This window comes from Scaptodrosophila lebanonensis, unplaced genomic scaffold (genome assembly GCF_003285725.1).
Source record: "Scaptodrosophila lebanonensis strain 11010-0011.00,11010-0021.00 unplaced genomic scaffold, SlebRS2 tig00001412-arrow-pilon, whole genome shotgun sequence".
Lineage (NCBI taxonomy): Eukaryota > Metazoa > Arthropoda > Insecta > Diptera > Drosophilidae > Scaptodrosophila > Scaptodrosophila lebanonensis.
The window spans coordinates 12,694,736-12,714,849 of NW_022060739.1; the positions used below are offsets into that span (position 1 = coordinate 12,694,736).

General features: G+C 43.4%; 1 protein-coding gene across 1 annotated transcript; it reads left to right on the forward strand.

The window, feature by feature from the left end:
- The first annotated feature begins 212 nt into the window (after nucleotides 1-212).
- Nucleotides 213-16,267, forward strand: LOC115631550 (homeotic protein spalt-major). Its single transcript, XM_030528327.1, has 7 exons — nucleotides 213-549; nucleotides 8,957-11,859; nucleotides 12,363-12,526; nucleotides 14,576-14,801; nucleotides 14,862-15,094; nucleotides 15,179-15,376; nucleotides 15,444-16,267. Exons 2-7 carry the CDS (start codon nucleotides 9,051-9,053, stop codon nucleotides 15,789-15,791), a joined length of 3,978 nt encoding a protein of 1,325 aa, XP_030384187.1. The 5' UTR covers nucleotides 213-549; nucleotides 8,957-9,050; the 3' UTR covers nucleotides 15,792-16,267.
- Nucleotides 16,268-20,114: the final 3,847 nt, after the last annotated feature.

Below are 20,114 nucleotides of genomic sequence, written 5' to 3' on the forward strand. Positions count from 1 at the left end.
CAAAAACTGCCCGTCGTCTGCCGCCCGCCCGCCCGCTCGTGTCTTTGATTTTCATTTTTTCGTCCCGCTGGCCCGTCTGTGCGTGTTTGTGCGTGTGTGTGCGTGCTCGTGGGGGTGTTTCGTGCTCGCGCGTTAATTAATCATAAAATATTTACACTCATACATATACATACCCATATATATAGTATATATACATAAATGCAAATGAAAATCGAAAAACCACAACAATCACCATCGGCCGCGGATGTCTCCAAAATATAAATAAAAAATTTAATAAAATTTAAATAAACTCGCAACGCATGAAGTGCTTCGAATTCAATTTTTAAAGGACAACAACAATTGCAGGCATCCATCGTCCCCCACCTCCCCACTTCCATCCATCCAGCCGCCAGCGAGTGCCGTCGGCTTTTCGCCAACGATTTGCAATTTTCCATTTTCGTTTTCGTTTGGCAATTGCCAGGCCAAGGACTCCGCTAATGGCTATAGAGACAGCGAGCTGAGCTCCAACGGGAGCAGCTGGACGAAGGACGACCACATCTGGTAGTTGCGGTAAGTTTCCATTTAAAGTTTCCCTCAACTTTAAGCTTGATAACTAAACATGAACGTCGATATTAGAAGGAATGGTCAGACCTGCACATAATTAGTTGAGATCTGTGGAAATTGTGTTCTTTTTTTAAGGATTGCCATTGTTACTTGTTACGAAATTCACAAAGGAATTTTGAGAAAGTTTCCACAGCAGGACTGTTCAGGCAGCTTCTGTTCCTATTCTAGATTTTAAGTGAAGGCCAAAAATACGTAAAAAATAAACATACTTGTAATAAATAAATACCCGTCGTTACTGGATTCCACTAAGATTTTGCTATTTGAAAACAACCGCAAATTGTTCCTTACTGTCATCTTCAATTCTTCTTTCATTCTTCTTCTATTCACTATCCATCTTTTTTCTATTCTTCTTCCATTTTTCTATTTTATTCTATTTGCATTGTGAATCATTGAATTATTCCTTGTAGTCACTTTCTGTTCTTTTTTGATTCTTCTTCTGTTATAATTCTTCTACCACTTTTCTTCCATGTATTGTCTATTCTTAACCTTAAATCTATCGACATGGCTGCATTTTCGATAACGCACGCATATCTTTATATAATTCGTTTCGTTGTTGTAATTTTTGAATCAGATAAAGCATTAGTTCTTTATGAATGATGTAAGGATAATGGACGATGTATGTATATTAATTATTCGTACTGACATGTGTTATGTTGACGGTCTCCTTATGACTCACAACATATCAAAATATTAAGCAAGTTTGTGGCTTCAAAAGCCCTTTCTGCCTTAAATCAACAAAATTTTGGTAAGAAATAGATTCGTCTGAGTAACGGAATAGCATTTTCCGTGTGGAGTTCATATGAAAAAAGAATACAAGCATATATCTCATTTTATGAGGCTTCTGTAGATATTGTTTATAGCGCCCTTAAGGCAAGGAGATGAAGATCATGTTTATACGAGTAGCTTTAACTAGTTAGCCTTTAAATAACCATAAGTGTACCCTTTCGAGAATCTCCATAGAAATATAACCAGTATAAATATAAATAAAGTAGAGTCATCACTTCCTTTTCCGATTTGCATTTCACGTGTTAAGAAAAATCTTCCTTTAGTGGTTGTTTAAAGTGACTTGCAATCTCTTGACCAATTTAACCCTATATGACCGAGTATTTCCAGTTCTTGCAGCTTTACAGCTAATTATCCAGCTAATCTCCTACAAACAATTTCTAATGCGATTCATCATTTTGTTCTCTGATTTGCAACTCAAATATTTTATTAACATCATCTTCTATTTAGTGTGTCGTGCCAGAAATATAATCATTTAAGCCGTTTCCGATGTTGGATTCATCATTTCTTCTGTGATACTCATTTCTCAGCAGATTAAAGTTCTCTGGCGATTATTTGAGGTGTCGAACGGATGAAAAGGCAGAGGCAGTCTCGACATTGGCTTGCATGTCGGGCTTATGTCAGAGTTGACGTGAATACAACTACTTTGTTCCCAAAATATACACAACACGAATGCAAGCAGCGAGGGGTGGGCTGGGGACAGACTTGGGAGAATGTTTGACGAACAGGCGGTGTATTGTTGTCATCGGTCATCCATAGGCCATAGGGATAACAAGCGAAGAGCATGTTATGTCATGACAACAACAACAACAACAACATCATCATCTAGAGAAACAACACAGACGGGGTGCCCAAAAGAGGGGCGTAACCCAACAATAGCAGAAGAACACGCCTCCGGGTTGCATTGCGATGCAACGGGGTGTCATGGGGTGCTTTTCGGTGCATCGGGGTGGTCCTAGCGCCTCTCCTTCAGTTGCAGATGACAGGTGTCAAGTCAGGACGTCAAAGTGTTTCGAAAAGATGCGTGCCCGACAAGCGGCCCCCGAGATAAACCAAATGTTCATTCGAGCCTCCTCTGGGTGTATTGGAAAATAAGTTTGGTTAAGGGGGTACGCTTTTGGGAAGCCAATTGCCATGGGACTGAAATCAAAGGCTAGTAAGTATGCTGAAGATGAGACTTTAATTGTCCACCCTTTTAGAGGTAATTAAAGGTTCAGTAGTATGGCCATTAAATAATATTTATTAAAGCACTTTGTGTATAACCAGTACTTATAAGGGAATTAGTTGTTTAATTATTCAAATATTAAACATATTTCCCACACTGTATTTAGCTGTGTGTATTTTGAAAAATATATAGAAACAACAATAAATGCAAAACAATCTCCTCTAGGAGAATCCTTTTACTTTCCGTAAATCTGAGCATAAGTCATCATTCAAGTTATAAAATTTCGAAGTTGTTTTTAAATTCACTTTCAATTCAAAAATTTGAATTAAATACTCGAAAAAATATAATTTACCTACAAGAAAGGAAGAGAATTCTTGTTTTTGAATGCTTTGTTTGTGCAAACCACTGTCCTGATGATATTCACCCTTTTCCCTGTTAAAAGGGATAAAGCAGGTGGAAGCATTGGAAGCTAAACATTATTTAAACATTTTTTGATTTTGGTTAACTGTTCTAAAACAGCAAGGGTATGCTTCATTAAATTTTTAAAACTTAAAAATATGACTAACAAATGTATTTTTAGGATAACATTTGTGTTTTCCAATAAACCATTACATAAAATTTAGTCAGTAAAATTTTTGAATTGGTTCATAACGCGGTTTATATGTTTACCCAACCGTTTTATTTCCCTTCGTGTGGAACATCTAATAATGGAACATTTTGATTTTGTTTACTGAACTCAGTTGTTTGCAACATGCGGAATGAAACAGTTTAAGCGCAGATAAGCCTGTTCCTCCGCAATTTCTCTCTAACTGCGAGATGTGGCAATGAAACCAATTATAACTACTTACAAATGGAGAAACAATAAAACACTGAAATAGGAACTGTTTTAATGGAACTGAGAGCCATTGTGGCATCTCTCAGATAACGTCTTAAGTAAATTACTCTATTCGATCGATCTGTTGTTTTTCTTAACTAATTGATCTCAGTCCTTTCTTGAAAAATAATCATCAACATTTTAGGAGAACTTTCAAAGTATACCAAAAAGTGTGAATTGAACCAAATCCATTGGTTTGATTTTAAGACATTTCTTAGTCTGGCTTAAAGACCTTTTTGAACAGCTTAGAGCCTTCTTCTCGACCTGGCAATTGAGATACAGATATACAGAGCTAGATTCTTCCAAAAAAGGATTTAAAGTTCCCTTCGTCCGCTTTTTCTGAATTCAGACATGTCCGATTTATTGAAACATTAGTTGAATCAACAGTTTTACTTCCCCACTCACTTTTTCACGTCACGTCACGCCAGTCACGCTCACGGCCATCTCTCGATCTTTTCATCAGACCCCAGCGACTTATCTCTGAATGCATTCATTGCCTTAATTAATTTATGAGTCCGCGAATCATTTTAGCGACATTTGCCACTGCCCAGCGGTATGAAGGGAGTGGGGGTCACTGCAATCGATTCCGATTGCTTGGCAGACTGTCGAGAGATCCTAAAACACAAATACACACACCCAGAGACACACGCGTGCCGCCTGTCCCCCCTTTTAGACTCTCGACTGGGGGCGCAATAAATTAATTTTTGTTCGTTAATATAAAATTCGAAGTGTTTCGCGCTTTTGCTGCCGTTGTCTATTTTTCATTTTTGTTCGGCTCGTTCTTTTGTTTTGTATTTGTTGTTGTTGGCATTTGGTTTAGTTCTTTATTTACTTGTATATGTATTTTAATATTTTCTTCTATGCCGGCTCCGTCCCAGTGCCTCTGTCTGCATTTTATTTTTATTTTAATAAACACACATTGTTGAATTGTTGGGATTGGGGGGATGGGATGGGGGGCTCGGGACGCCAGAAATATTTCTCAGTTATGACTGAAATGTGCGCATTTTGTTTGTCGCATTTTCATTTACATTTTTGTTTTACATTTGCCATTATTTTTATATTTTCAGAGCTGGCCGCTGTTGGGTTTGCCAGAGTTTTTATTCATTTTTATTTCTATTTACTTTGCGTTCGCTTTTGTGTCCAAATATTTTCTAAAATATTCGATGCATGTATTGGATTGTTATGTGGGACACGACTTTCGTTATATCCCAGCGAAATGTGCGAATCAAACTACAACAACAATACCCAACAATAACCTTTAGAAGTATCATTACTTTCTATGGTTTTGGACTAATATATTTTTAATATTTTTTTCATAATATGTTTTCATTTACTTTATTAAATTAGATGAAGAATCCATTACAAAAATGTTTTAATATTTGCTGTCAACATAATTTCAAAGTTTTACTTTCCACGAAGCTCTTTTACAAATGTGTTCGTGAACACAATCTCTATTTGACGCTCTCCCGCTCTAAGGTTTCTCAAAGCTAATGGTTGCTGTTGCAATTTTAGAAATGGCGTCAAATGGCGAACAAAACGCCATCGACACCTCAACGGGAAAGAGCAAGAGATGGAGAGAGAACAATTTTAAGAGCGCTACTTAAGCGCAATAATTTCTTCGTTTATGAGCAATTAAAACAAAAGTCAGCAAGCGTCCAGGAAGAAGAGGAAAACAAAGCGTCGGCCGAATATCAAGAATGGCCCAACACACACATACTCGTACATATACATGCGTGTCTGTGTTTATGCGAATGAGGGAGAAACAAGTGCTTGACCGTTCGTTCGCTCATTCGTTCGCACACACAAACACATACAAATAGCTTCAGTGTGTGGGCTGGTAGATGTGTATGTGTGTGTGTGGAAGGGTACTTTGCATAGATTGTCCACTTTAGATTAAGCCATGAATAATTTATGTGCGTCTCTTATGATTTTAATTGTTTGCAATGGCAGCTTAACAACTCTTCTACCCAAAATCGACCCCTTTCTGCTCCTTCAGACGACGAACACCAACCCAGGCTGACTGCTTTCCTGCCTGCCTGCCTGCCTGCCTGCTTGAATGGCTGACTGGCTGGCTCGCTGGTCTTTATTATTCCCTCAAAAAACGTATAAAAACGAAAGCAAAGGCAAAAATAAAGTAGCGCCCCAAAAGCAAATTCAAAACAATACAAATTCATCTACTGGCCAAGTCGAAAAGCCGGCTGCCTTCTCTCCATCTGTGTGTTTGTGTGTATGTATTGTCTGTGTATGTTTCGCGTGTATGTGTGTGTGTGTGTATGCGCGCAACCAAAGCTCCCCCCATGTCACTTTTTAGTCACTTGGCATTGGTCCGCTCCGCTGTCCTGCTCCATAATTGCGCCTCAGCATGGTTTACAGTCGCAGACATTTACATTTCTCACACGCACACACACACACACACACAGACATACAGCGTTCGTTGTGTTGTCCATCGTCGAACGGTTTGTGGTGCTCGTCCCATGACTCGTTCCGTTTCGTTTCTCTCCCAAAATTATATGAAAATTATACCTATTCCGCTCAAAACATTTTTTGCAGCTTAATAAATTTTCAGACACTTTTGAGAGCGACTCGATACAACCAGTGCAGTCAGTTTGGCTATGTTCCCGCCAGATGTCTAGTTTTTAAAATGATAAAATATGGTATTTTCAGCGTTTTTGAAAGCTGTAAACAGTAGAATAAAAGGCTCGCTCGGTTTCTGGAGTATTTTTGGGTAATACAACAGAATTCTGGTATTTCTCTACAGTATTATCTTGTAATGAGTGTGTCTTAGTTTATGTTATACCATTTGGGGTCGTAGAGTAAATTTATACCAATAAGTCGGACAAAAGAGGTTTACAAGAAACAACTTGCAACCAGCGTTTTAATTCATTAAGCTGTTTCAAGCTTGTTTCGTTGCTGATCTAGCTTTTTTTGACGCTCAACACTGGACGCAACGTGGTGGCCGTTCCGATTCATCGTCATCCCATTGAAGTGGCCTCTGAGTGCTGTTTTGGCTCCTAAGCAGAGCCCCTCGCTTATTTGCTCTTCGAAGCCCCCGCCCGCTTTGTATGCTCGTCTGTGTCTGCGTTTGTGTTTGTGGCTCTTTAAGTGCGTCAATTGGGCTTAATGCGGCCCCAGCTTGCTTCACTTTCCGCGCAACATGCCCACTCCAGCCTACTACCCTGAAACCCCACCAGAAAGATACTTTTTCAGGCACAGCTCATAAATTTCTTGCATAGCGCTTCCGTCTCTGCTTTTTTTCCATAGTTCTGAATGTTGGAGACGTCACGATTCTCTCATGAATATATTTATGTATGAGGGCCACTATTTATGTTGTGAGTCTAAGCATAAAACAACAACAGTTATATGGTATAAGAAATGGCCTAATTGTTATCGAAATGGATGACTTTCTGATCTATCATTTAGTATTTCTATACCTAGCTTTGTTATCGAAATGGACGACTTTCTGATCTATCATTTAATATAGCTTTGGAAAATTGTTAAGGCAAGGGATTGAGAAGAGAAATTACCCATACTTTCGACGTTTCATTTGTTTGGAAAATTTTGTGCCACCAGCTCTAGTGTAAATATATATTTCGTTTTCTCGAATTTGCTTTAAACAGCAATAATGGTATCCAGAGTAATTGTTTTATACGAAAGATTTTGTTAATATATTTTAGAAAAGTATCAATCACTTAAAAGTTGCGCAAATTGTTGTTCATCGTTCATATTTTCTCGGCGTGTTTGGATTGAAATCAATGGTGTCTGTTAAATGTTGGATTGCAGGCAGCGGTACGTCGAGATTAATCAATCAGGCTAATTGCGGAGAATTTTGATCAATATCCGCTAGAGCTGCCAATTCAGCGTGGTTAGACAGGCGGGCGAGCGGGCGCAAGTCAAACCAAATATATCCATAATTTACGATTTCTTTCGAACAACAATCTCAACAAAAACGAAAGATTTACAGTTCCTTTCAAGTTTGGCGGTTGGCGGTGGCGGTATCGGTTGAGTGGCAACATCGGTGGCGGTTGCGGTGGCTGTAGCACCGACTGCAGCAGCGGGAGACCACCTGCTGACAGGAAACCTTTTGAAGACGCCTTGGCTGTTTGGGTATGAATGGATTTTCTTTCGGTGGGAAGTGTTTTCACTTCTTGAAGTTTCTGGTTTCGCTTCCGAGAGTGGGTGAAGCATTAATATGAAAACAGTGCCACAATTGCCATTCCACTGACAGACAAGGAAGCGATAACTTGAAAAGTTCTGCATTTCGGCATTTCAAGCGCCAGCAACTCCCACAATTCCCATCTCAGGGGTTGGGCAAGTCTTGTGTTTATGATTGTGCGTAAATCGTCCAGAAATAACCTCAATTGGCGTAAGTGGTGGCCGGCATTCAAGTCTCCATTACTTGCTACTTGACTGACTTTCCTACCTCTTGGCCAACACTTTGGCGTCCGTCTAAGACGAACATTTCTACTTCACCCAACCTGCAATTCGCCACCTTAACCTATTAAAGTAGAGGGATGGCTAAGACTGCCAAAAATTAATCGGTTTCACAAGAAATCAGTGCTGGAAATGTGGCTTTAAGTGCGTGTGTCTACACTAAGAAAAATAATAACAAGAACTGAGTCAATGTTGCCAGTTTTATGCTAGCTAAGGCACGTTTATAAAGCATCCAAATACTTATAAATCCTTTCTTTGCAAAAAGACTGTATCAATTTACTTGTATGCCGTACTTTGACTCATATTTAAGTGATATTAATTGGCTGGCCAGATCAATATAACAAATATGCCTTTCTAGGTATGACTACTTGTATCTCTCATTGTTAAACGAATAGATATTTATGCCTTTTCTTTCTTCCTGCTTATCCAATCGGAGAAAGTGTTTACAAAGAATTGAAATACTGTCTTGCCCTTTCCAGTTGTGAGGGGAAACACTTCATACATTTTGTTATCTAAGCCAATAGCTGTTTTGATCGTCTAATTTAGGTCTTTCCTGCCTTCTTCCTTATCGACTAGCGCACATAGGGTTCGGACTTTAAAAAGAGACCAGGTTCGTTTGTGGAAAATTAGCTATAGCTGGAATAAATCAAATGTAACTAAATAGAATTCAATGAGATCAAAATAAAGTTATGCTGAGTGATTCCAAGTAATATATCAATAAATTACCCATACGCGATTGCTTCATGGCTGACGCTAAAGCGGTCGGGGAGTTCAATAATCGATTTCAAAAGTCACAAAAAAATGTGGCAATCGCCATCCAGATAGATGAATGCACGTGGAACTGCCCGTCATCGACAACAGAGGGAAGAACATTAAGTTATACGCGCCTAATAATATGCAATATGTTCATTTATTCGTAACCATTCGCACAAAAAGAAAATTGCGCCACCGGGCCACTATACATATATTCAAAAATTTATCATAAAGTCTTGCCGGCCGACCGGGCCAGTTATAGGAAATAATCGGCTTCGAATATGTGCGTAAATTTGTGTGAGGCCCTGTTCAAATTTTCTCCCTCTCTCTTCCTTCTCATCTCACAGCCTTACAGCTTACAGCATCAACAGCGCCCATGTGTAGAATTGGACCAACCAAGGGGCAACGTTTGTGAGGGGCGACCAGCGGCTCCAGAGGATAATGTGTTCAATCTTTCGTAACCGCATTAATTACCGTGGCACGCGTGGCACTTCGAATGGCGTCGGTGGTGCGGGAAGCGCCTCTGGCCTACTGGACAAAGAACTGGACGCAGACAGCAACAATAATGGCAGCTCGGCGGATGAGTTAGCTGAGAACAGAGTGGGTCGAGACCTGGGATCAGGATGCGAGAGCGATGAGCAGGCTGGAAACGGCACGGAAAGAGAACGGGATCAGCAGATGGGAACGGAGGGCGCATCCTCTGACCACAGCAGGGTGGGTTTTGAGGAGGAGACTGACAACAGTAATGAGGCCCTGGATCTATCCTTGATATCCGGAAACAGACTGCCCACAACTGGACATGTGGCACTAGAAGCTTTACAACATACCAAAGTGGCAGTGGCGCAATTTGCCGCCTCTGCGCTGGCCAACAGCCAACAGTACTACGAGGAGGCGGGTGGCGGCTCTGCACCTGGCAGCGCCGGTGAGCTGGCCATGATGCAGTCGACAATCTTCAATGTGCAGAGACAGCATCTGATGCAACTGCAGCTCATTCATCACCTACAGAGTCAATTGAAGCGGGCGGGTGGTGTGGTGGCAGCACTCAGCAGCAGGCCAGATGCGGAGGGATTGGACAATGTTGAGGGTGACGTGCCTGAGAATAGAGAACCCACTGTTGACTCCCAACAAGAGCCTGCCCGTGCTAAATCATCAGCGGCGGAAAAACGCTTAAACGGCGAGCTGGCAGAGAGTGCTGCTGAGGGAGCGGAGAACATAAAGACTGATAATGACGAGGAGGAGCCGGAGACTGGAACACAAGTAGAAGCGGAGCAAGAACTAAACAAGGTAGTGGCAAACAATGCTGCTGAAGAGGCGGCGTCGAACTATCGCCCACTGAGTCATTGCGACATCAGTTCTAGCCTAGCCTCGAGCATCATAACGAACCATGATCCCCCGCCACTGCCCAATGAGCCTAATTGCCTGGAAATGCTGCAGCGGCGCACCGAAGAGGTGCTAGACTCCGCCTCCCAAAGCCTTCATGCCTCGCAGGAGGAATACGAGTTCGCTTCGAAAGATGCGCAGGGACGTGGCGAGATCTTCAAGCATCGCTGCAAGTACTGTGGGAAGATATTCGGCAGCTATTCCGCTCTGCAGATCCACCTGCGGTCGCATACTGGCGAGAGACCTTTTCATTGCAATGTCTGCGGCAGCAAATTCACAACTAAAGGCAACCTGAAGGTCCATTACCAACGGCACACGCAGATATTCCCGCCCATACTTCTGCCGCCGTGTGCCAATGGAGTGCCATCCGCAGTTGAGCAGCTGGGTACTTATTTGCCCGGTGCAAGCAACGGGCCGCCTCCCACACCAATGCGCCTATCTTTTGTGCGGCCAACTCCACCACTACCAGAGCCGCCAGCAAAGGATCAGATACGTCCTGAGGAAGTGTCGTGCGGCGCATCAGAGAAAGAAGCAAGCATCACCAAAGAGCTGGCAGAGCACGCCGAAGATCTGAGCAAGCCTATCACTGCTCCCACCAGAGGAAACTCGCCTGAAGATTATTCAAAGACCTCTAAGGAGAGCGCACTGGAGCCTGTCCCCGAAAAGCCGGAAAAGCGAATAACTTCCCCGGCAACAAAGCGCAATGGCAGTGTGAGGAAGCGTCACACGAGCAGTGGCAGTACACCCGGTGATGCAAAAAAAACAACATCACAAGGACTAAATCAGGAAATAGATGGTCGTGAGCATGTCGAGCAGATCGCAAAGATGGTACGTCGATCATCAGCCAGTCGGAGCTCCGGTTCAGCTAGTTTTGACCCGCTGCCTGCGGAGTTCTCACTCAGCCAAATGGAGCGCATCATCGACAAGTCCTGGGAGGACCTCATCGAGATTGACAAGACGTCGGAGACATCGAAGCTGCAACAGCTCGTCGACAACATAGAAAACAAACTAACCGACCCAAATCAGTGCATATTCTGCCAGAAGGTAATGTCCTGTCGCAGCTCATTGCAAATGCATATACGTACGCACACTGGAGAACGGCCCTTTCGCTGCAAGATTTGTGGCCGCGCATTCGCCACTAAAGGAAATCTGAAGGCTCACATGAGCATCCACAAGATCAAGCCACCCATGCGCAGCCAATTCAAGTGTCCGGTCTGTCATCAGAAGTTCTCCAACGGCATCATCTTACAGCAGCACATACGCATCCATACCATGGACGATGGGAGTGGAGGTCCAGGAGTTGCCCCCGGCACCCTAGACGTCTCCGAACAGATGCAGGCGCAGCGTTTACGGAACGCGCAGCACATGGAAATGGGCATAGAGGATCAGAACTCTAACAAGTCATTGGGAACCTCAGACACTCTCGATTTCTCTATTATCTCGGACAACTCAGGACAACGCTCGGAATCATCGCAGGGCGAGTTCGATGATTTCATGACGATGGACAGCACCGACGACTCGCGCGATAATTCAAGCACTGCTAACTCTACGCCGCTGGATAAGCGGTTGTCGAACGATAACGACGAGAAGTCAGAGTTGAGTGAACTAACTGAGAGCTGCGAGCCGCCTCCGGGACTTCCAATGCAGCAACCACTCTCAGCCATGGATCTATCATCGCCCTCAGCATCGCGTCTCTTTAACATCAATGGCGGCTCAGCGCTGCCGAAACAAATGGATCGCCTGCCTATGCTCGGCATACCCATGCCACCAAGTCTGCTACTAATGACGGCGGCCCGTGAAGAGATGCAAGCTCTAGGCCAGGCGCATGCCAAGTTTCCGCTGCTACCGTTTGGAACGCTTGGATTCATGGGTAAGTGCTAGTGCCAGTGCCAACCTTCAGTGCGATTTATTTGCGTCGCGCGACGACAACGGCTGGAAAGCGAAATCGAATTCGAAATCGCGCAGATGACAAAGCCTCTTTGTCTGTCACCTTTGACCCTGCCAGCGTTTGGCATGGGGCGGCAGCATGTCGCGATAAATCTGATCGTGCGACATAATTCAATTGGACCAAGACAACAACGCATCCATTCCTCAGTGCTTCTGCCAAATTCCGTAATTTATTTATAAACTCTTTGCGCATTTTCGATCCCGATCGCCTCGCATGTGCCGATGTACCGCGATCGCAATTGCATGTGCGAGCAATACTGTCTGCGTCATTATGCCACATCACTTTACTTTGATGGAAATTTATTGTGCCGGAGTTCATGTGGTATGCGGTCCGGAAGATTTACACACGCACTCTAAACGATTGAAATTGAATGAAGTTTTTCTTCACCATAATATTACTTTTAATTGATATTCCATTTCATCTAGGCCTACATCCACCCCCAAATATGTGCAATCTCTGCTTCAAGATGCTCCCCGGCCTTGCGGCTCTTGAGAGTCATCTACAGAGCGAACATCCCAAAGAGTCTGCCGGAAAAATTCCACGACTCCAATGCGGCGATAGCGCTAACCCAACGCCTTTAAATGCAAAGGTAAGTCCATATGTCCATATGTATATAGACAGTTGGAACTTAAAGATTCTGTGACAATCTGACAATTTAATCGAATTCAGAAAATGAAACAGGCACTATAACTTGGAATTTGTATTTTGACCTAAAACCAAAAGATATTCAAACTTGCCTGTATTACCTAACAATAGTCGTCATCTAATCTCTGAAAGGGCCTAAAATTATACATAGTTGTGAATGTAATAATCAAGATTCACAGTTAAATTCCCTCCTCATGAAAATCAGCCAACAACCTCATTTATTTCTGGGAATATAGAAATTGTGTGCATTGTCCCATCAAGATGACAAAAGCGGCACCTCGGTCAACTGTTCAGTGGCGGAAGGGTTCGAGGGTAGGGAAGTCTGCCGAGGCTGCTGGTCATAATTTTGGGTGCAAATACGACTATTAATATTTCAACATTTTTCCCCAACATGTAATGTTGGTGGTGGGGAATGCCGCAAAACAGCGGCATTGTCTGTATGACTAATGATGTCGTTCATTATATTTCACATTCTTGGAGTAATTCCAAAATCGTCAGAGAATTTTATTGGCAGGCGCGGATTTTAGGCAATCGGGAAATTGTATAATCTATATATTTTGAGTGCTCACTCGAAGGTAAATAATTAAAATATATAAAAAATATTAACAATTTTTTGCTACTCTCACAACGTTGATATGACATTATGAAAAATAGATCTTAGAAAAAATTATTTTTAAAGATTAAAAATCAATAGAACTGTTCATATTTAGGGAATTGAAAACGTATTTCAATAAAACCTCTGCGGTAAATTAATTTGAATATACCAATAAACTTTTTGGTAATTTAAAGAAAAGCTCTCTCTATTAAACAAGAAGAATGAGGAATTTTTCACCCTAGAAACATTAAAAACATTATAATTAAGAAGTTTGCACAATAAAACATATTTGTATATATTCTGTAACGCTTATTGGTTTTTATGAAACCAACTCATTAGTGGATCAGAGCTCTATAACTTTATTGAGAAGATCTTCCGTTGGAATCATTATCACAATAAAGCACTTCCATGCTTTCCAAACAAATTACATCATTTAAACAAACGAAAAAGTATCTTTGAACCGCTCCTGGTTTGTGTATTGGGATGTTTCAGCTAGCCGAGTAGCAGGCAGACCATATCTAGTGCCGGTCGGATTAGTCGATTTTGGTTGCTTAGCAAACTGTTGATGATCTACGAGTACGTACTACATCAGACGGCATCATGTTTTGGGGCTTGAAATTTTTCTAAATGACTCAAAAATCTTAAGTAATTACAAAAATGCATTATGATGATGCGAAATTTACGAGTTGGTTTGGTCGCCCAGCCCGGCCCGTTCAAAATTCGGTTGGCTTATGGGGGAAGGGGGAATGGGGAGAAGATATATGCCATTAACAGTGCCGCCTGTCTGCTCGTCTGCTGAACGGCACGCGCCCCCTCGAGTCGAAAGTGTGGCACGCACATATGGAGTACGTTTTTGGGACAGAGGTTGTTGGTTGTTGGAGCTAAGAGGGGTGCATATGTGTGTGTGTGCGATGCATTCAATGCCAATAAATTATGTTACGCTTTATGCAACATTATTTAATCTTTTGTTTGTCGCGGCCGCAGCTGTTGCAGCTATAGAGTCTGTTGGGTCTATAGAGTGTCGGAACCACTGCCGCGCCCAGCGAGCAATTGTTTACCCATAAAAATATGAGCGTCGTGGGGACTCGGGCCACGCATTGGCGACGATTTTGTCTGCGTACGCGAATTCCGCGCAAGATAATTAGTTGGCATAGGAAATTTTAAATTATGTTTTTCCACATTTAAAAATAAGATTATTAAAAGGCGCGTCTGTGTCGGGACATTAAATTGGAAATGTGCAGAAATTAGCGCCCATTGTGTGGCAGTCTGCGACTCTGACACTCACTCATCAACCAACACGACTCGACATGGACAGTGCAGCGGTGCCAAATAGTCGCGCATATGAAAATTATTTTCATATTTCAGCTCACACTGAACCCGAATCTCTTTTCCAAGAAGCCCCTGGCGCTGGCCCCCTGCGAGAAATTGGACGAGCGGTCGACCTCGGCCGAGCGACAAACGTCATTAGAATGTGGTGCGGCCATTAAAGAGGAACCCGCTGCGGACTGCATTGAGTCTAATGCGTTGGTCGACGAAGGCGGGAGCTGTGATGGCAACAAAGGCAGCACCTATCCATCGCAGGATGCCGCCGATGCAGAGCAGTCCTTGATGAAGATGCAGCTGCGTAAGTAGTGAGCCCACAGCCGTCAGTTCCGGCCACAATTGATAGAGTTTTCCGCCACAGATGCGCACCGTTTTCCCGCCAGCCCGCTCGACTTCCAGCAGGCGTTGATGTCCGCGGGACCGCCCACCTCCAGCCTGGATCCGCCTGTAAATAACAAACACTTCTGCCATGTCTGCCGCAGAAATTTTAGCTCCAGCTCAGCCCTGCAGATTCACATGCGCACACACACCGGAGACAAGCCCTTTCAATGCAACGTTTGCCAGAAGGCCTTTACCACAAAGGGCAACCTGAAGGTGCGCCAGGCTAACCGGCTCTGATCCCAATTATGCTAAATACCCTTTTCTCGCCCCCTCTCCATCCATTGCTATTTATCTTAGGTGCACATGGGAACCCATATGTGGACGAACCCCACATCGAGGCGCGGCAGACGCATGTCTTTGGAGTTGCCGATACATGCGCGACCCGGTCACGGCGGTCCTCCGGGATTGCCAACATCCGAGCAGGAATTTATGCAGCGACGTCCTGAGCTCTTCTTTCCCTACTTGCCGCCCTTCTTTAATGGACTGCCGCCGAAGGTAATTGTTTTAATGATTGACCTAATTTTCGATAGTTATTCTTTTGAATACAACTACTCGTATGTAGACCGGGGAACGAAGTCCAGAAATGTTCCCAAACATACCACCACCCGGCCTCTTGGGGTTTCCTAGCTTTCTGGGCGCCCAGCAGCACTACAATCTGACCCATGCGGTCCAAATGGGACGGCGCAGTAGCAGCAAATCACCGCCCACTCATTCGGCCTCGCCGGACTCTGGCACAAGGACTGCAATGAGTCCGCTACACGAAGACGGCATTTGGCATCCTCTGAGTCGCATCAAGACAGAGAACAATCAAGCCGACAGCATCCAGCCGATGACTCCACATGCGGGCGATGATGAGCCGGAAAAGGAGCAGGATGAGGGGGATGCGGCGGTAGCAGTGGCCGAGAAGTAATGGCACCTGGGTGCACCGAAACGGAAACATGGTTTTTGTAAAGTACATATCTTGAGCATAACACTACGCTAAGCTTGATCCAGCCATCCTGGCGCTTAAGTATACAACACGAATATATACTCTGTGTCTATAAAATAAATAGCGATTTCGAAGGCATTTAAATGCATTATGGCTAGGCATTAAGTTGTAAAAAAAAAAACAAAAGAAACGAAAACAAACGGAAGTAAAAAGACGGTGAGAAGCATTGTGTCGGCTCGGCTGGCTTGGCTTGGCTTGGCATTGGCCCATCCTGATCAAGCACTTAAATTTAGAGCGCAAGCTAAGTTAAACATTTAACTAATTTTATGGCTATAACTAATTATTTACATATAATGATACATACGCGTAATGTGAACTGTGGTAGTTGCTTAAAAATACAAATAAAAATAAAACCCAAATTCGAAAGATCAAAATAAAATGAGCGAACAAATTAAAAACTGGCGTTTTTCTTCCGGGAAATGTTTCGCATTCCGCTTATGGGGCCGCTTCGATAAATTCCAATTGACATTCTCGAACGAGTGTATGGTAAGTACATTAATCTACATACGAGCATATAGAACAGCCGGGACCTGTACAGGAAGTACGTTTTATTTTTTGTTGCTTTGCATTTGGCACCAAAAATCGCAAAAGCACGACCATTCATCAGTCTCGATGGCTCGTGATTGTGTATTATGTGCACTGCGGAGCAGATGTTCATAATCGAAGGCCTTGCTCCATATTCGCGACTCGCCACATGCCTTACCAACTTCTGAAATTTTTTGTTGCTGGAATATTAGAGACTCTTTCAAATACAAACATGTGTTTCTTCTTTTGTAAAAAAGATAGTCTTTAAGCCCAAATTATAGGCAATATAGAATTGATATTTCGAACTTTGTCGATTCTTAATAAAGTAAAATTGAGCAGAACGGTTTATATATTCTACATATTCAAATTATAGGAATAGTTCCCCCGGAATAATCACAAATGCATAGTTTTTTCTCAATGTCCCCTGGATGGCTGTTTATCCATTCCTCTACATCTGCAGAAACTGGGAAGATTTCTCACAGCTGGGGGCCTAGCCTCCAGATATAGGGAGCGAAATGGCATTAAAACCATTAGCAGCTCTCGGCTAGACTGCCACGAAGGCATGCCGCATCTATTTAAAGCCATAACCTGGCTGCAGTCTTCTGACGATGAGAAATTATGTCATGTCTGGGGCAGACATTTCAAAATTCAAGTTCAGCATTTTGCACAGAAAAATATTTTCATAATTTTCCAACAGAATCGTCTCCACAGCGCCCAGACATCCTAATAACCTCAATCCGCCCCATTTGGGTGGTGGCGGATCTGTCTGGCTCGGGAAGTGGCTCTTCAGGTTGCTTATATAGTATTTTATATTTATGTTGCATGCAATTTGTTTGATCTCTATGCGTAATTAAGTTGAGGCGAAATTATGAAAAAGACAGAGGCGATTGCATATGAATAATAACCGCCTGTGGTCCAAGGATGGGGCTTGTCTGGCATATGTCGCGACTGCCGATGTACTTGTAAGATGAACGATTATGAGTATGAGTTATATGGCTTTGATGGCCGCCGGGAGGATTGCCATACCGTGGATGACTTTGAAGTGTGGCTAATTGGGCGCGAAAACAAGGCCGAAACTGTAACAGAGAGATAGAAAGGAGGGGGGCGTAAGGAGGAAAAATGCGTGGACTATAGAGTTGGCGGTTTTATCGCCCGTATTGCGCCACAAATGGCCGCGACATGTTGCCATCGTGTAGCGCGCTTTATGGCACCCACAAATTTCGCGCTAATTGTTTCGGTTGCTGGGAACAGGTTTTCCATACGCGGTGGCGGCCCTAACCATGAATAGTACGTGCACCAGCACTCAGTGCCGATTCTTGTCTCTGGTAGCTTGCTTCAATTATTTCGCTTGTTTGTATTGGTGGAATCTTTAATCTGCGGCTGGTGTCGTCGGGCAACCTTGACGGCCACAGCGACGGTCGGCCAATTCAGCTCTTGTTGGCCACGATCTAGACAACACCTACAATTGCAGGCCATTGCGGGATGCTGGCAGACACACCAAACACCACAGAGCCACTTTATACGAGTCGAGTGGAGTCGATTGGAGTATCTATGATCGGATGTGGTTCATCGTCAAGGGCGTACAAGTGTTTCGAAGATTGGATTATTCGTATTATCCTTATAGCTCTGTCGATCTTCGGCTTTCGGCATTCGACTGGTCGACTGGTGGCTCTAAGGAAAATTTAATAAACATACATCACAGTCATCAAAGCCGTCCCCGTTCAATGCCAGCCAACCAACCAAAAGATAACGCGGGGCAGAGAACGGACCGAACAGAACCAAACCGAACAGTAGACTAACATGCGAATATTTACCAGACCAGCCAGCTAGAGAGCTCTCTGCGAGTGCTTGCCTGCACTTGGAAGCCAAAGCAGTTGAGTTGCTGCGGAAGCGATAACGTCTAACAAATTAAGTCATGTCTCCATGCCGAGCCTCACGGAAAGACTTCATTAGTTGAACGCTGTACACAGCACTGGGAGATGGACGGAGGCGGTGGAGGGTGGTGCGAGAGGTGCGGATGAATTTCAACTTATAAATAAATAACAAGCAGAGCAGACCATAAAATCCACCTTCCCCCAATATTGTATTCCAATCAGCTCGCAACATAAAGCCAACTGCTAGCCTCGCAAATATATTTACGCATACGCATAACACAACTCGAAGATGAGGACCAGTGAGTGAAATTTTTATGAGGCAATAATAATTTTTGCTACGCAGCCCAGCAGGAAAGGTCAACCGAGTGGCGAGGGGAGGCAGGCAGGCATGACGAGGGGAGTTGGCATAACTTTGTTGCAGGGCCAGATCAGGCGGTGGTCAGAGTGTGATTTGTGGCGACCCTCTCTCTCAATATTTCGTATGATACACTAGGGATTGTCATACACGAGTAAGTAGCGTGTTCCATGGCCATATTCAATGTTCGATTCACTATTTTGCTGACCCAGTAGTGCAGACGGCCCAGGGTGGGGTTTTTATGACATTGGCTGACAACTTTATTTGACCAGCGCTGCACAACTTTATGCGCACGGCAACCCACCGGAGCGATAAAGGAAACCTGCCTTTAAGATTTTTCGACAAAATGCAAACTCAGGGGACAAGGGGATTCCAATACATATTTGCAATGTCAGCTCAACTTTCTTAGCAACTTTACAAGAAAAGCAATGTTTTCTTTTTATTCAAAAGCTGATTTACTGAAATGAATGGCTTATGAAATGGCAGTTTTTTATAAAGTTTAGATAAATGTATTATACTTTCAATTAAATATTGTTCCGCACTCTGTTGGTTAGTGACAACAACAATTAATTTGAGATATCTTATTATTATTCGGGTGAGGAAACATGATGATTATCTTAATTTTCAGCAGAGGACACATTTGACAAAATATTCAATATTTCTTAGCATTACCACGATCCTCAAGTCTTTACAAAATGTACAGAGACACTTGAAATAAATTGCTATAAAACAATTGTTTAGAGGCATTTGGATAAACAAAGAGTTACGACATTGCTTTCGGCTGAAAGAAGCCCCAACTACCGACGCTCCATCTCAGAAATGTAATAGCAATAATAAAGTGGCATAACATTCAACACTTTGTCAGTCCCGGCTCTTTCCAGCCCTGTCGCCGCCTCGACTCTCCGTCTGGCCGCATTTATCATCCAGTTGCTCTGCACTGCGCACACCGCGGCGTATTAGAGCAGGCCTCAGACTATTTTGACAAGTTATCAAAATGAAATGTGGCCAACAAGTTGCCAAGGCAAGTTACAGACAGGCGGAGAGACAGCCGTTGTGTGCCGCTCAACAGCCCGGCCCTGTCATAATCTTCTACTCGACTCGACGTTCGCTGCTCGATTCTGGAGTGCCGCACACGTGCCCCACGTCCTCGTCCCCTCGACTGCTAGACTGCTCGACAGACGACAAGAGTATTTATATTATCCGAACACTGCAAATGATAGCCGCCAACCTGCACTTCCCAGTTGGGTGGCGACCTCAGGCATCGTCGACGCGTCGTCGCATTTTCAGCGCCTTCATTTAATTCGGTCGATGTCGATATTTTCACACCTAGCCTTTCCACAAATTTCCATCAATTTCAATTGCGTCCCACTCCCCCCACACACTCCAATCGAACGAAATTCCCTTACTCGTCGGGAGTTCGCCCACCAGCGTAGAAACGGCTCTACAGTTTCTTAAAATTCTTCTTCAACACAAACTGTGATAACATAATGA

What these genes read in the sequence shown, in the direction of transcription:
- LOC115631550 (XM_030528327.1), top strand. Translation starts at nt 9,051, where the DNA reads ATGTGTTCAATCTTTCGTAACCGCATTAATTACCGTGGCACGCGTGGC. An exon ending in TGGAACGCTTGGATTCATGG is followed by an intron (nt 11,860 to 12,362) that starts GTAAGTGCTAGT and finishes CATTTCATCTAG; the next exon opens with GCCTACATCCACCCCCAAAT. An exon ending in CTTGATGAAGATGCAGCTGC is followed by an intron (nt 14,802 to 14,861) that starts GTAAGTAGTGAG and finishes TTTCCGCCACAG; the next exon opens with ATGCGCACCGTTTTCCCGCC.